Source organism: Anser cygnoides, chromosome 5 (genome assembly GCF_040182565.1).
Source record: "Anser cygnoides isolate HZ-2024a breed goose chromosome 5, Taihu_goose_T2T_genome, whole genome shotgun sequence".
Lineage (NCBI taxonomy): Eukaryota > Metazoa > Chordata > Aves > Anseriformes > Anatidae > Anser > Anser cygnoides.
In genome coordinates, this window is record NC_089877.1 from 10,457,300 (window position 1) to 10,475,358 (window position 18,059).

The following is an 18,059-nucleotide window of genomic DNA, read 5'->3' on the forward strand; positions in this document are numbered from 1 at the left end:
AAAAATTCCCACCTTTGGAAAAAAGTGTTTGGCAAAGTGTTAAATTCTTCTGAAAGCAAAACTAAACATATTTTTTTGCCTATTAGTATTTCGTAGATGAACGTAACTTAAGTTGTAAGCTGTATTTTAATCAAGAAACATTTTTGTCACAGACATTTAGGACTTGGACCTGTCACAAGAATTGTTAGTAAACAAAACACATAGCTCAAGTGAAATGGACGTCCTATCTTTTTATGAAAAACATTGTAAGCATGAGTTGAAGATAGCTCTAAAGATTCTTTTTTGTCAGTGAATCTCTCTGAAATCAATTTTGCATGTTCTATTTGTATTTTACTACTAAGAACACCCTACTGATATCAAATTAACCATATCGTTTATTTTTTGCAAGTCATGAACAATCTATTACTTAATTCTAATTTTTCATAGTGAATACCGAGAAGCTGGAAAAAAAAAAGATTTTATGCTGACATATTTTCTGCTTTATTTTGACAGACTGTATAACAATTGTATTGTCAAACAACTCCATCACCATGTCTTTTTAAAAATTGTTACCATGATATAAAATAGCAGCAGCAACAAAATGAAAAGGCAGACCTAGCTTCATCTACTTACTCTACCTTCCCTGTTTTTTTTCTCCCTATCCTCAAGGTCATTTTCCTGTTCCATTCTTTACTTTCTCATTCATCAACAACAGTCCATCTCATTTTATAGACTTTGAAGTTAATGGAAAACAACTTTGCACATTTTTTCCTTCCTAAAAATAACTGTATCATTGAGGATACTAATAGTATGAAGTGCAGACAAGTGAAGAGCCCTTATACAAAAATCTCTCAAGGGTTTGTTAACCTAGTGCAGAGATACAGAATCACTACTTATCTATGTATTCAAGTTCACTGAAAAAACACTTGAAAGTTACATAAATGTATCATTTGTCCTCTGTTTCTTTGTTAACAAATGTGAAAATTGGTCCATGCTCCCTAATTGTGTTTCTTGGACAAGTAATTTCACCTCACATTTACACATAGTTTGACTTTATTAACTGCACTACAACCTATTATAAACTACTTTGGTAATTATTAAATGCATACCAAAAAGCTCTATCAGCTTTCTACCTGTTGGCTAAAGAGGCCAACAGGTTATATGGATTTGTCCTATACAGACAGAACATTTTGTATACGTACTGTACACCTAAATCCAGCAGAATGCTCTTAACAAACATAATTTTAGAAATATTTTTTGAAAGATAAATAATCCATAGTTCTATTGTGAGCTGGCTGGTAGACCAGAGAAGCTCCTCACAATACAAAGAATTCTGTAAGACTGCATTTGACCTTGAACTTTGCAACATAGGATTATTTGAAAATTTAAACCATCCTCACCACAATAGTTTTCCTCTGCACATTTTATTATCCTGGATAGAGGCATGAATTGAACCTAATTCTGCCATATAATTTCTAGAAAAAAAAGCTTGCCCTAACATGCTTGGCTTCTCTAATCCTAAAGAGTTAATAAATAAATAAATAACAGGGTAAACATGCACAACAAATTTCATAACATTTGTGCTATCCTTTATAACTGTTGCTGACAAATCATTTCTGCAAATGGTAGTGAAAAGTGTTGCTGTATGTTGCACAAGATTCGGTTCTAAAGTGTAATGCATTGCTGTAGCTGTAGCATCTTTTTTTCTTTTGGTTTACTCCGAGCCCTTCAATACTTTCCAGGTTATTTTTCATGTAATTTGACTGATGTAATTCTTGCAAATTCTTGCATACTCTTTTGGATTTACATAATTGAAACACTCATTACCATCACACAGATCGTATGTTCCCTGTTGAACATATACAAACAATTAACATGCTGTAAGCATTATATTACGTCTCTTCAAAAAGAGCAGAAAATGAATATATATATATATCCAACCATTGTTTTCTCCAGCGTTTAATGCACATGGCTTTGAGAAATGTAATTCAATTCTTATTTACTCAGATAAAAATCAATATTTAGTTCACTGAGTCCTGTAGAATAAAATATGCTTAAGTTTGGTTAGAAACAAGAATCACAATTAGAATTAAATTCAAGCTTCCATTCTCAAGCTAGGCTTGCCTCGAAGTACCTAGACCTTCTTTCAAGGCAGTCATATTGCTTTCAAAAATACAGGAAACAGAGAAACGATCTGAAGAGTAACACTGTGTGACAGTAATAATATTTATTTCCATTTCTATCGCAGCTTTCATCTGAGGACCCCGAAGCGCTTTTTGAATATTCGTTCAGTCTCACTGTAGTGGTGAGTTTCATTATGTACATCGTACCCTGCGGCATAAAGAAATAAATGCCACAAACCAAGGAGCCAGTACTGCTTTCCTTAAAATCAGTGGCAGATTTAATACTCTGTTATTGGCAAGTTTTAGAATACAGCTCAAGAGTTCAGTTTCTCTAACCATCTGACAAGTCCAAGTTCATTTCTATTATCAATTCAGAATGTGTATTTTTTGTGTGTGTGTGTTTTCATTGTTGTTAGTTCGTTTGTTTGTTTTCCTGCAATGGATTTGTACTCTTCCCAAGTTCTATGCTGGAGGCTGAGTTTATGCAAGGCACTGTTGCTCAAGTTAAAAAGATAGCATTACATCATAAAAAACAGCCAATAATCCATTCACTACAGCTGAGGTTTATTTAACGCAGCAGGATTAATTTTCAATACCAAAATCTAATATAGAGATTTAAAAAAAAAAAAAAAAAAGTTTTCCACTCTTAATTTGTAGGGCTAGAATTTGCTCTGCCACCAAAGCGTCAGTGCATCTGGAAAAGACAACTTTGGAAAAGCATGTTTTGCATACTTATCAGAGAGGATTAAGTTCTAATTCTTATTTCAGGACAATATATCTTGCCTTAGTACAAAATCTTAAAACACGGACAGATTTATGTTTGTTCATAATAATTAACACATTTTATATATATATATATATATATGTATAAAATATATACACACACACGCATATACTCTTCCCTGATTACTAAGGAAGATCCAAGATACTCTTTTCAAGGTTCAATTCAGCATTCAGTTTACTTATTTTTTCCCAATCAAAAAGAGAAGAGGGCTTTTATTCTCTGTAGAAGCCTACAAGTGCCAACAATCCAGTAATTATATGTTGTGGGGCATGAAGGAACAGGTAAAACAGTATCTTTACCCTTCTGAGCAACAAAGGGGAAAAAAAAGAGCGCTTTCAAAGATTATCTCAACTGAAAGAAACCTGCAAGAGAAATACTTACTTCAAAATCTACCTTGTTTCTAATTAGAAGGGAGCATGTAAAACTATTATATATATATATATTATAAATACATACTATATATTTATAACCAAAATCCAGCATGACCATATAAATGACAATTCAAAACTATATGAAAATTCAGGTTAAGCATTGACATTACAAATGCTTAAGTCTGTAGTTGAAGGACCTACGTGTGCCTTCCCACCCTACTTATATCTAAGAATTAAGCAAAGATTTTTTTTTTTATTATTTTCCCCTGTGATAGCAAAATCTGGCTACTTATGTCCCACAGCATTACAGTGCTATACACAAATCCAACTAATTGTACTATTTATCCAGAATTAAAGCATGAAATCTTAATGGGACTTACTACCTTCGTGTAGTGAAAATTATATCTTATCGTATGATCAAAATCAAACTTTCTGCTGTTTATTTTCTTGCTGAAAATCAGTTGCAAATCAAAAAAGTTAATGACAGTATGACAACATAAATTGGTATAGATGAGACATGAGGGTCCATAAAGGTAACCTCATCGGTGTAAGGACTTAGTTCCAAACCTCTGAGAGGCTAGGTACACACATCTAAATCCTACAGAAATTAGTGAAGATGAATATCTTAGGGTTTGACTTTCACCACATCCTTTCTTCTGAAGCTTGTACAGTACTAACATACTTGAAACATTAGATTTTAACATAAGATTTTTTTATTTTATTTTTTTAATGTGCAAACATATTTGAGATTACAACAAACTGCTGAGGCAGGAGGTTTTAAAAAAAAAAAAGACAGAAGGAAAAAGTAATGGAAGAGGGACAGGGAATCACTCACGGTAGCTTGCTGCTTTTCTGCTTTCTCAGCTGCCTCATTAAGCTGCTTTTGAAAGGCCTCCTGAAGAGATTTCATTTCTTCCCTAGTTTGTTGAAAACACAGAACACAAACTTCATCACAATTATCCATTAAGAAATTATTCTTCACTTTCAAGAAAAGGCACCTTTAATTACTCAGAGTAATGGACAGATGTGCTGTATCTACAGGTGTTGCTAATAACACTACAATGACCCCGTGAACTGTGGTACCAATGCAAGACAAATTACCTATGATGGAAATTGTCTACCTTTCACATCTACCAAGAAGCATGCTGTGCAAAACATCTGCCAGTGCATAATTTCTAGCAAGAGACTGGCACAATAAGAACAAGAAAAGCAGGCTACTGAAAATACACTGAACTGGCACCACACTAATATCAACAGCTTGTTAAAAAAAAAAAAGTAATAAAAATACTCTGATGTAATTCAGCTTTCACTTGGCTCTTTCTAGAGAGAAACAAGAGGAAATTCAGTAGAAGATTCTGGCATACAACTGGACAAGAGAAAAAAAGTAGTTGTTTGGACTGTTTATTTGATGATGATTCCAAAGATGATTGCAGCAAGCTGAGATCCTCTGCTGGCCATCTCTTTGTACCCATGACAGATTTTGGAGCTGTTACAAAGTACCAGAGTGACATATTTCAGAACAGCTGCAGAGCATTATCAGTGCTGCTGCTTGCATGGACAAACCTCTAGGAATAAGGACCAACACAGAACTGGGTTTATATAACATAGAACTGGGTCTATATACAGCTGATAATTAAACCCAGTGAAAATGTAAATTGGAGTGGAAGGCTTCTAGTTCAGACAAGAACAGAATTTGTGAGCTGCTGTTTCTTAGCTGACACCTCAATTACTTTTGCAATTTTGGGAAGGTTGGTACAAACAGATTTAATTGAGATAGTGACTGAGCAGCATGAAACCGATGTATCATCAGCACAGTACAGCTCCGTTTATTGTATAAACAGATGTGATCATTCCAAAATGTTGATGGTGCACAACAATAACAAAACTGGTGACACCGTAGAAAGTGACCAAATTTTACTTGCAGCTTGAGAAGTACTGAAGAACTCACACAAAAGGAATAAAAAAAAAAAAAAAAACAATCTAATGGGAAGCCAGCAGAGCTAGCACAAGCCAAGATTCTAGCACTCCAAACTTTACTGTGTCATCCATCATCACAGGAATAATCAAAGCAGTGGTCGCAGACCAGACAGAGCTCACATTTGTCCAAACCAAGTTGATTGTAAGATTAATATTGTAATATATTTTGGATTGTGGTTCAAATACAGCACATTTAAGTGGAACCCTAAGTTCACTGTTCTTGACTTACTGCAGAAGTATTGCCTGAGTTTCTTGGCAAATAAACTGTGACCATTTGTTAAATTCTATGAGGGAGATTCCTTGGCACATTGTTAACAGTTGCTTCTTATATTGGACTTCCATAGCTCTCAAAGTAAAATACAGTGAGCTCGTAAACAGTTTTCAAGTACCCACAATAGTTCCAAGACATTCTATTGAAGTATATATCAAAAGCCTTTTCTTTGCTGCAGGAGAGTGAGGGTTGCTCAGTAGCATACTGCATGTTGCATTGATTCCCAGTCTGTCTCTGGGAACTGCTGCTGTGCAATAGTATACTCGGTAGTTGATACCCTTAGAAGCACAAGTTCACATTTCCTTTTGGATGGACTTTGGGACCAAGGGGACATTCAAGAAAGATATTAGGAAAATAACTTGGAGTATATGACTAATGTATTTAGTTTTCCCTTAGCCCACTGGATTTTTCCTATCAGCAACTCAGAACATCTATTCACTGTGTAGTCTTAATACTTGTAAATCACTTAATGTCACTGCTTTATATAAGAGTTGCACAACAGTCAAACCACTGCAAAAACACAGTTATGTATGAAGGACAGAGCCCATGGCAGGGGCAGCTATGATGCTGAGAAATATACCTTTCAGTTGTATCAAATCCATATAACATATAAGTGTTTAAATAGAATAATTGCTGAACTAAATGCTTTAATCATTTAATAGATTTATCTGGAATATCTGAAAGATTCTGATGTATGTGATCCTTCTCCATGGAAGTAAAAATGTTAAGTTCTGTGGTATTTCATTATGGCTTCAATTTGTTTTGTATTGAAGGACTGAAGGTCGTTGTATTACAAGCCTTCTATACAACAGCGTAATTTTGTATGTACTTCTACTAAATGCAGTATCAGCAATAAAAGGAATAAAGAATTTAAGTATTGCATTTCTAACAATGAAGGCAGTATGCACTGTACTTTAAGTTTTTAATATGTTTTTCTTTCTAGACAAAAATTTGAGAAACATATTGTTTCAGATGAAGTGACCGCTCCCTATATTAGTTATGTTTGAATTCCAATATTTAAGAGAATTAGGTCACACAGTGCTGAGAAATAACAGTACTAATGAAAAGAAAGTGTCATGTAGAAGGGTCAAAACCCTTTTCATTAGCAGATATCTCACTGTAGCATTTTAATGCCTTTTCCTCATATATGTCCAATATCAGCTTGTATGTCATTTGTTTTCAAAATTTCCCTGAATAACATTCCTTGCCTTTATTTTACTGTTATTCTTATGATCAGCAGTACCCAGACTACATTAGTGTTTATAATTTAAAGCAGAAAGACGGATGGCCTTTTGTAATCTTACATCTTTTTGTCTAGAAAGGAAAGAAAAGGAAGAAGGTGTGTCTTACCTTTGCTTTTGGCCCAGTTCCAGCAGTTTCTGCACATCACCTCTGGCTGATGCTTCATCATTTTTCAAAGACTGGTAACAAAGCAAGAAACCAATTACCAAAGAGATCTTGAATGTTTTTCATTTGTGAAATGATTAATTGGGACCTCTTTCATAAAACATTCCCAGTGAATTACAGATATTAATGAGAAAAGGTTAGAAAAGGAGGAATAGCCTGACTTTTCTCTACAGCATAACTCACCACTGCTAACTGTACACGTCTGTTTTGCCTGTTTAAGTGAGATCTGATTACATGATATAAGTTTAGAAGCACCAAAAATACATTAAGAAGGCAAGACAAATACAAGTGTGAGTACAGAATATAATACCACAGACCTCTTTGCATATCTCTGGATCTCTGAAGCATTAAGTCTAAAATAACTCACAGTATAATTTTGCTGAGTACTACCTTCAACTTTGCTGCATCAAAAATCCCATTCTAAAATAAAGTAACTACATGCTGGATCACATTTCTATAAGAAATAAGAAAAAAATATAAAAAAGTAGTGGTAAAGTATTTAAGGCAGCAAGGGGGGTGGTGGTGGTGAGAAAATGTTCTATAGGTAACAGTTCACATTAATTAGAACCAGAGAAGTCTGGTAAGACGATATAACACAATAATGTACTATAGTATATTACTGACACACAGTACCCTTTTTTTTCCCATAAGAAGATAGCAGGATGCTACTCCATATATTTTTTCCCAGGTAGCTTATACCATCTTAAAGGTAAATATGCAATGTCAGAAAAATACCATCCATTAAAAGGGCATGTAATACAGGGAAAAATCTCGACTTAAAGGGAGTCTGAACGTTTTCACTAGGCCAGCACGTTGTATCAGTCAAAGACAAACATGTTCTTGAGTGATCATCTGGTGATTTCAGTACTTTGGATCCAGAGCAGGATCTTTACTCTACTTTTCACTCTGAAGTGCTGATTTGACTGTGAAGTTAATCTGACTATTGTCCTTTCAGTTTATGTACAATACCTCCAAAATCTCCCAAGTTAAATGCAGAAGCGTCTCAGCTCTAGTTGGCTGACTGCCAGCTCGTCTAATACAATTTATCAGTTGAACTTGTAAAGTAATCCCCTGCAGTAAATCCAGTGACTCTATGTAGATGGCATATCAACAAGGTAAAGTCAGCAGCTACACTAGGCTGTGTATATGCAATTTGTCAGCAAAGATGGCAGCCTACAACAGTAAAGGAAATCCCTTCCTAGTAGCTGCCAGGGTAAATGTGCAGGGTAAGTCCACTAAGACAGCTTATTCTTATTCTGTTCCTCTTTTTGTTCTACTGTACTATATTTTGTTTATTGAGTAAATGGTCAAAGGGATTTCAGATTCATTCAGATTGCATTTTCCTTGAAAACATCCGTTTTACTTTCAGTGCAAGATCAACAAAATTATTATTTGCATATTAAAATCAGCAACAACAAAACACACATTTTTTTAAGTAAATAGTCTTCAATCCTATGTCACAAAACCCAGATGTAACCTAACCTGGAGGTTTACTTTAATTCCCTCAAGTTCTTTAGAAGTCTTCGACAATTGACGAAGGATATTGCTCCTTTCCTTAAAGACTTCTTTCAGCTGTCTCTCCAGTTCTTCGTAGCCCTGTCTAACACAGAAAACAAAAGCATGAGATCCTCTCACAACATTCCTCAATGTATTTGAAAACAGTTCACCCAAATTTAATTAACTCCAACAAGATCCCAAATTGGAATGTGGGAAAATTAAAAACTTGCTTTCTCCCAATTTAGATAAACAGATGTGTTAAATGTTAACCTGATGTGCTGCATCTGAGTATATAAATCAGACTGAAACACTGGCAATTGTGTATTGTTTGTGTTGAACACGAGACAGAAAGGATGTATTTAACATGAATGATGGGATAGTATGAGATTTTTCTTGTTTTGAAAGATATTCCACACACGAAACCAAGCAAAACTTTCACAGTACAAAGTTTCGTGACACCCAGTAATTTGGGGAAAGAATGATTCAGTGCTATCTGAACTTTGTAAAGCCTATTTCATATAAAAATTTCCCCTGACTGAAACCTCCCTGCGGTATAAACTAGAACCAAAAATATGCTAAGAGGAATCAAACTTATATATGAATTAATTAGTAAGACAAAATATTTTGTCTATCCCTTTTAAAAACAGTAATTCTTTCTTACAAAGTAATTATAGTTTTTAAAGTTTTCTGTAAAATCCCCAGTGAAATCCATCTGACATATTGGTTTAGTTCAATGAAATATGGATCCAACTCTCACATGCCATTTCGTGTAAAAAGCAGACATCTCAGATAATTTTAAAACAACAAACTTTTTCATTTAAAATCATGGTTTTGAAGAAGACTGATCAGTAAACATCCATTCCTTGTACAAGTGCAGTAGGGGGTCTTTTTTTCCACTAACCTTGCAGTAACTCTACTTGTAAGTAACTCTTAGTGTCTCTAAGAAGGGGAATAAAAACCTCAACTCTGCAACATAGGTCTGATAAGAAAATAGCACCAAAGACCTTGAAGTTAAACGGTAATCTTAACATTCCTTTAATGGATTTTGAGTACGCTCTTAAGCGAAGTAAGTCAGTAATGTAAATATGCTATCTAATATCAGTCATATCTTTGCAATAGAGGCATCACGAAATATGATTTATGAAAAAAGAAAACAATTGTTCAATAGAAAATGGTATTTGGGATACCTAGCAGAGATGAAAGTGAATGAAGTATCTCTTCCATCAACATAACACTTTAGACAAAGTATCTTCACTTTATATTGAAGTTTGACCAATAATTATATTCTGCTCACGTTGCCAGAATGTGGCAGATCAAAAAGCATGGAACTGTTTGAGTTTGCATCTTTCTAATGACACACAAATATCTCCAGTTTCTCACTGCTGCAAAAATAAGAACAGGGATGTTTTGGCCTGCAGTGTAGTACCCAATACTTTCAGTGAAAATTATCAGCACACACTAGGTTGACTTCCATTTTTCAGTAGAAATTTTATTTTAGAGGGCAGCTGAAGAAGAAGAGAGGAGAGAGGGCTCCCTCTGCCCCCCAATAACGAAAAATGTTAAGTTTTCCCAGGATGGAAAAACACAAACTAAAATCTAATGCTTCCTCTACCTGGTAAATAAAATACTCAGCTTTCGGCAAGTTATTTTATTTTCTTGGTGTGTTTTGCTTTTTCTCTCAATTTGTGAATGAACTTTATTAGAAGAAATGGTGGCTTCAGACCATTTCTGTTATGTTCATCTACCAAATATAAGGAAAAATTGGAAATCTTCTTGGGGAACAAGAAGTGCCTCTGAGAACAGCTTTATGAACATGTAGGGCAAAGTCCATGCAAGAAGATTATGTCAGGACTCGATTACATGTAACCTATGTAGTAACTCAACAGCACTCAATCTGATTGTCCTTGATATATAATAACTAATGTTATCAGAAGTACACGATCAAACACAAGTCAGTCACATCATAGGTTTACAAGGAAAACCCATATGCTGAGAATTTGAACCTTCCACAATTCAGAATTATTTACAACCCAGTTTTTGCTTCATATGTTTCTCTCAAGTTGCATGACAACCTACTGTTACATGAACACTAGCTCTAGCTAGAACAGTAGTTCTAGCCAGTGCTAGAACACTTGATAAATACTAACATTTTAGTTGTTACATGCAACGAATATTATATGCATTAAGCTTTATGAAGAAACACCTACAGCTTTTGTCACCACCCCAGCTATATGTGATTTTTAATGAGGTATACATCACAGTAAAAGAGCTGGCTCGCCTCGGTGCCAGGAAAAATATTAAGTGTAATCAGCCTGACAAGCTTCAGAGAATACTCCTATTGTAATTTGATAATGAACAGAGGTTAAGCATGAATTTCCTCCTGGTAAAGTAATCAGGTAGTTTCAGTAAGGTCACCATTTCCATTCTTCTTTAAGCAGCACAAAACATGTATTAGACTTTTGCCATTGAAATGTCATGCTTTTGTTTAAAGTGAAACCCTGCATTAAAAAATCCAACCAGGTGGTAACACTGTCTTAAATAATCACTTCAAATCAAAGCCTTGTCCAGGACTTTAAATTGCTTGTTCTTTATCAATTGCTAAAGAATTGTTAATTTAATTGTTCCTTAAATTGTTGACAATATTACTTCTGATATTAATCTTTGATTCTTAGCACTGTGTCCAAGGACAGTGTTCATGTATCTGACAATAGTAAAATTCAACTTTGCACATGGCTGTTTATAATACAACTGCAATTTCTGCATTGAAAAGTTAGGCCATTTAGACCAACCAAGAGCAATTTAAGTGAAAAATAAAATTAAAAGTAAAAAAGGTGAATTTGTCAATACAAAATAGTATTTTGTATTTATATAGTATACTATATTGTAGTCATGAATCACTTAAATTATTCAACTATTCAAGGACTCTCATTATTTCAAATAATTGAACATATCTTCACTTTTGCACCTTAATAAAAACAGGATTCCCAGGACTGAGTTTAAGCAAAGATAAAACAAAGACTTAAGCACTCAATTGTTTTTCTTATTCCTCCCTTCTTGAATTACGAGTAACTGAATTTCAGTCTCCCACACATTTGACGAACTCTCTTCGGAAGGTCTTACACACATATGCAGTATCATTTTAAGTATGGACAGACAGACCATTCTAGAAGTCAATTTTCCACAACAGCATACCCATAGCCTGTAGCTGTGCTGTTATTTTCTGAAATTCATATTAAAAAATGTATTGTTCCCATCACGACATAGTAGCAGTATTTTTTATGTGAAATCATCTAAATCACAAACTAGGAAGTCCAGAAATACAAGAAATACAGAATTTGGTCCTGACACGAATCAAACTCCTCTGAATCTGATTAACAAGATAGTTATTTAATTAAAGAAAAAGAAAAGAAAGAAAAAAAAATGACATAAGACGTAAAGCAATTGGACCAGACTTAAACAGCATAATTCCTCTGACATCAGATTTGAACAGAAGGGACATCTAAGCTATATGTAGGTATCTGAATGAAACATACAGCTGTTTAAGAAGGATGGCATCACCCCTCATCATTGAGGAGAAAGAAAAAATAAATAAAATTATGAGGCTTATAGGGAAATGTTTAGACTTGATGACACATTATGGGGGCATGAAGAGAGAATGGATTCTTGCAACCAGAAAAACAAGCTCTCATCTGAAAGATAGACCTATGCCCAACTTGGATGCCAGTTTGGTAGCACAGGACAGTTTGGGAAGAAGTTGACTCAATCAGTGTAGCACCATACCATGCCATAAACACTGCGAAATCCCAGCAATTTTCTGAAACCTTCCAATCCTCAAAAACTGTCAGAGTTTCCTACTTCTTTTGCAGTAAATTACACATGGGGAAAATAAGTTTAAACCTATTTCTAGGAGCTTCACTAGTTAATTATACAAAGATTAAATCTGTTCTCTGAATAGTAGGTTACACTAGTTAAACCGTTCTGCAAAATGAAGTGTCATTATCAGCACACTCACCTGAGACTAGAACGAATATTAAACTTTTTATCAAGAATATGCATTTAAAAATGTATATTATAAAACAGAATAATTTAGCAGTACTTTGCATGTTAAGGTCATCTGTAATACTGTAATGGCAAGCTGTTTCGCATATATATCTCCAGACTATTGATGGAGTGTCAGTATAAGTCCCAATATCATTTGTTTTCAGGGAATAACATTCCCTTATAGTTCTAAGCTTAGTCAGCTGTTTTGACTCTTCTATTACTCTTATTGACACAATTGAATGTATTACAGTAAACATTTCAATGGATTCTAAGTTTTAGCATGCAACAGAGACAAATGTGCAGCAACTCCACCTTTCCATCCTCCACCTCTGACTGTTATTTCCTTAAACATCAGAAGTGCAGCTTTTAGTCTTCAAAATACAGATCAATTTTCTCACTGAATATTAGATAGAATGGAAGGACAAAGGAAAATTGATTTTGTTTTCTGACTGTTTACAAAGCTTTAATTTGAAATGACAACTGTTATAAAGATTTTGATTACTTATGGTACACAAGCTTTCATTGCAGTCGGGGACATTTAAAACAACTGTAAACCTCCAGTTTAAGACAAGAAACTTGGATGGATGCATCTTTCAGCAAATCTGTTGTCACTTATATCGCTTGTAATCTGTTGTCACTTATACAAGATTCTTTCTCTATTTTTCATTTTTCTGCTCTACTTGCAACCAACAGTTGAGGACATCCTACTGTAAATTCTAAGAAAATGAGGTGAGATTATGAAAAGGACACAGCACTAATGTGTTCAGCTTTTTGTTTGTTTTAAAGCACCAATAGTTATGAAAACAGTAGACTGAATTCCTTTCCTTGCATCATAAACAGTAATATTGCTTACAAAGTACACTTGTCAAGTGCAGGATGTCCCAGGTGTTTCTAAAACAATCACTTAAGAGAGATTCTTGGGGGCAGATGGGTACACACGGATGCAGTTTGTATTCAAGTGAGAAAAAGACTCATAGCAATTCTGAATCAACATACCTCAAAGCTGAAGATAAGAATCTCTAAAATTGTAAAAATAAGCAAAATTGAGATGGAAATCATTGTTAAAGATAACAGGGCACCACATTGTTGCTTTTTCTCTTCATAAATATGAGTATTTTAGATACAGAAATTCAGTGTGAGGGAAGTTATTATTAACCAACAAACAAAATTATCCAGATATCTAAATAAAGTAGGCAATATATACTATATATAATTATATTATGGATATATTACAATACTGTCTAGACTCATTTTCAAGTATATTAATCTAATGTCAGTCAATTATGAATGAAAATGACATTTGGAAAACAAAATCACATAAGCTTTAAACTGAACAGCAGATAAGTCCTTACTGAAATCCAGCCTTTGTCAGATACAAAAATTCTCCACACTCAAATGGCATGTATGTTATACGTTTTGCATTTGGGCATTATCTGAACATTGTGTTCCTAACTGAAAAAAATAAATTAAAGGAACTCAAAAAGTTGTGAATTTAGGGAGAGCCAAGACAAATTATTTACTTGACCTCTATAGTTTGTGCGTCAAAATATTTGGTTCAAATATTTCACCCCCCTACTGAGAGTAATAAATAAGCATGGGGTCCAGGCTTGTTTTATTAGCAGTTCCAATAAAAATCACTTCGTCAATGCTTACATGACTACTAAGCATGCTTAAGCATCCTATCTATTCTAACTATAAATCCCACAAAACAGTAGCAGCTCTGGTGCATTTTATTTGTTTTTTAAACAGATAGAAGATAGAGAACCAGGCCCTTTTCACCTATTTTCTCCTATGTTTTAATGCGCTGATTGTAAATAAAACAAAAACAACCTAGCATCTTTTTGGCAGACTCTTGGCTCTGTAGAATCAATGACCCACCACGGAAAACATACAACTGTCAGTTCCCACCAGTGACTAATGGAACAGAAGGAGACTTCTGAAAACTTGTAGTTAGCTTAGACACATGGCTTCTGGAGATCAACAGCAAGTTGACCTGCCCTGTATAACTTCATAATGAGAATGATGACCCACGGGAGCCGGGGGGGGGGGGGGGGGGGGGGGGGGGGGGGGGGGGGGGGGGGGGGGGGGTGGGAGGGAGAAAAACAAAAGCAAACAAACAAAAAAAAGACTTCTATTGATCTACTGAAAACTGCTTAGACCACAAAAGCAGAGTTAACTTCACGAGGAAGGACTGTATAGAACCCTGTGACTGATTGCATGCTAAAAGAAGTGCCCCCCTTCCAAACATCGATAGGTGGGCTGAGCTTTTTTTTCTACAATACAACATTCAGTAGGCACTTTACCTGTAGCAATGAATCTTTATTGAATCCATAAATCCATATAGATATAATGTGGAACAGACACAGCTTCTCAAAGTTATCAAACTCTACACAACTGTTCAAGTACAGACTGTATAACTGTAGACTTGTCCACTGCATGTACAGTTGACTTTTCATATCAGTTCTACAGGGTTTAGTCTTTAATAGAAAAAGCACTCATTCCAAAAACATTCTCTTTTGGATAGTTAACATAATTATTTTTCAGTTCTGATATTCTTCATCATTTATATCTATAACATTGCCTCTGCTTGGATTTTCTACTGCAGATTTAAAACTTTTGACTATGACCTCAATGTTACTACCCTTCAATCCAGTACTCCTGTACTATCATCAAGAGATAATGAACAATGCTTTCTTCCAACATCTCTGACAATAGTCAGGCTAACATTTCTGTCTCAGCTAGCTATATAATTTCATCTCTTACTTGGTTTAGAATTTTATGTTTAGTTCTGCTGTTAATAAAAATAGACCTACCAACATAATGATGTCTATAGGAAACTTCCCACTCTTTTTCTGTCTGTTATCTCAGTTCATATAAAATTTAGATAATTCCATGTTGCTTGGCAAAAAAAGTCAATGTGGGTAGTACGAAAGTCTGTTTCACTGTTCAGCAACTTAGTTTAGAAAAGGTCATTGGTCAACTCTAAGCAGATGACAGTTCTAGAAATCAAAGTTCTAAAACTGTTTTTTTGTTTGTTTGATTTTTTAATAACACGGAGGCAACAAGAAGAGAAATTAGTCCCAGATCATTTGATTCCACATACACAAGTCTGTATATGTACACACAAAGACATATATTTGTAAACATGTGCAAGACCTATGGCTAGTATGGATAATTATTTCTAGGCAGAGACATGTCTCAGGGAACATTGGCTTTAAATGCAAACTAGAGTCCTATAATCACACTAAAAAGATACATTATGATCACCTAGCAGTATTTTCTTCAGATATGGATTTACCGACGTCCACTCAACATTTGTGCTGACAGTACAAAGGCCAGCAACACAGTACAAGGTTAACTAATTTAAAACAATTTCATCCACTCAATGTTTAAAACTAAACATGACTTGTCTTAATGTTGAGCTACCCACTTGGCATCATGTGTCACTTCCCAAAAGCTACTAAGCATTAGCATTTAGTCACTACTAAGCATTAGTATTTTGAAACATATCCATTATGAAATCATAACATGACTTTTAAAATTATTTTTATTTTTAATTCAAATATATTGGCAAATTAAGTTAGCAAATCCAATAAGAGACATCATGTCACACCATGGAGCCCAAGCTCTTCTGAGGACTCTTTTGCATTACTTGATACTCAGCACTATGTTAAATTGTCTTCTTTCTGGTTTAGAGTGCTAGCAGAGCAAGCACCTGTCTGTCTGAAGAAGACAATACATCAGTAACCTGATAAAAGCAACTTCTGTGCAGAAGTTATGAAAGCGCCACAATACAAGAAGTATATAAAACTTCTTATCTTGGCTCCCAGACAGGAAAGAACATTTGTCAGTTTTAGTTGTTACATCTTTGGTCATGCAACACTGAAGCCTTATCCAGGGGAGCAGTCAATCTGTCTTGGATTCTTGGTAAGCTTTACAAAACTATTTGTGTGTCCGGGGTAGCTAGGCCGTGGTAAGCCACCTCATTTTGGTGGTCAATGGTTCTATGCCCAAGTGGAGGCCAGTGACAAGTGGTGTACTTCAGGGGTCTGTCCTCAGACCGATACCATTTAATATCTTTAGCAATGACATAGACAGTGGGATCAAGTGCACCCTCAGCAAGTTTGCAGGTGACACCAAGCTGAGTGGTGTGGTTGATACAAGAGAAGGAAGGGATGCCATCCCAAGGGACCTGGACAAGCTTGAGAAGTACTGTGTCCAGATTTGGAGCCCCCAGCACAAGAAGGATGTGGAGCTGTTAGAGCGGGTCCAGAGGAGGGCCACAACGATGATCTAGGGGCTGGAGCACCTCTCCTACAAAGGCTGACAGAGCTGGGGCTGTTCAGCCTACAGAAGAGAAGGCTCTGGGGTGACCTCACTGCAACCTTTCAGTACTTGAAGGGGACTTCTAAAAGAGATGGAGAGCAACTCTTTGCTCAAACAGATATTCACAGGATGAGGGGAAAAGGTTCTAAATTAAAAGAGTAGAGATTTAGATTAGAGGTTAGGAGGAAATTCTTCACTCAGAAATTGGTGAGGCACCAGAACAGGTTGCCCAGAGAGGCTGTGGATGCCCCAACCCTGGAGATGTTCAAGACAAGGTTAGATGAGCAACCTGATCTAGTGGGTGGCATCCCTGTCTATAGCAGGGAGGTTGGAACTAGATCACCTTTGAGGTCCCTTCCAACCCAAGCCATTCTATGATTCTACAAGTTTGTTTTTGTTGTTTCATGTGTTTTGTTTTAAATCTATCTTCTAGATAATTATACCCAAGAAAAACTCCACAAAACACTTCAGGAGGCTTCTTTCTTGAAGGAAACAGTGTAAGAATATTCTATTCTACTTATCTAAAGAATTTGTTTTCAGACACTTGTGTTACAGAATCTGTCATGAAATGAAAAAAAAGTCAACTCTATCTCCTTATAATGCATAAGTTATCTGCTCAGCAATTCTGCCAGCAGTTCTGTCCTTGTACCTGCTCTTCACCCTGTTACAGCAGCACCAGAACAATAAACAGAAGAGACAGAAGCAATTGTATAGTTCATTTTCTACCAGAAAGGACAACTTTGATCAATTTAACATTAAATTTGTCTTTATGGTATCAAGCCACCTTTAACTTTGTTCAGTCCGCAGTGAAAACAGTTTTTCTCAAAATAATATAGCCTTTGAGCTTGCACTAAACAGAGGACCGTGTGTTCTGCAACACTGTTGATTTGGAATACATGAAACATTTCTTCAGGATCCTTAATATATTCAAAGAGAATTTTAAAAAACGTTGCTTTTTTCTTCATATTGACACAGCAATGATGCTGTCACACATCCAAGATACCTTTTTCATTTGTGATTGTTTTATTTAAAATTATTCTCCACATCTTGAACAGCATCCTCAATAAACTTGAAACACTTGCTTAAAATACTCATAAAACCTAATTATGTATTTAATTGTTGTTCTGTATAAACATCCGTGTTCTTATAAATCTGTACTTAAGGAGACCTCTACTGTATTGAGAACCATTGAACTTGTTGCAGATATAGCACACATTCTTCTGGAACTGAATTGTTCAGATATGCTACAGTTCTATATTTAATACAATATGAATTCCAAAAAG

At 35.2% G+C, this 18,059-nt stretch overlaps 1 protein-coding gene across 2 annotated transcripts in view; it reads right to left on the minus strand.

The window, feature by feature from the left end:
- Window positions 1-18,059, minus strand: part of LUZP2 (leucine zipper protein 2) — a 252,885-nt gene that overhangs the window by 99,752 nt on the left and 135,074 nt on the right. For both annotated transcript variants that reach the window (XM_013177762.3, XM_048050882.2), the window contains 3 exons: window positions 8,395-8,512; window positions 6,856-6,926; window positions 4,093-4,174 (listed from right to left, as the gene is read on the minus strand). In XM_013177762.3, coding sequence (XP_013033216.2) covers window positions 4,093-4,174; window positions 6,856-6,926; window positions 8,395-8,512 — 271 coding nt within the window. The remainder of the gene's footprint in view (window positions 1-4,092; window positions 4,175-6,855; window positions 6,927-8,394; window positions 8,513-18,059) is intronic.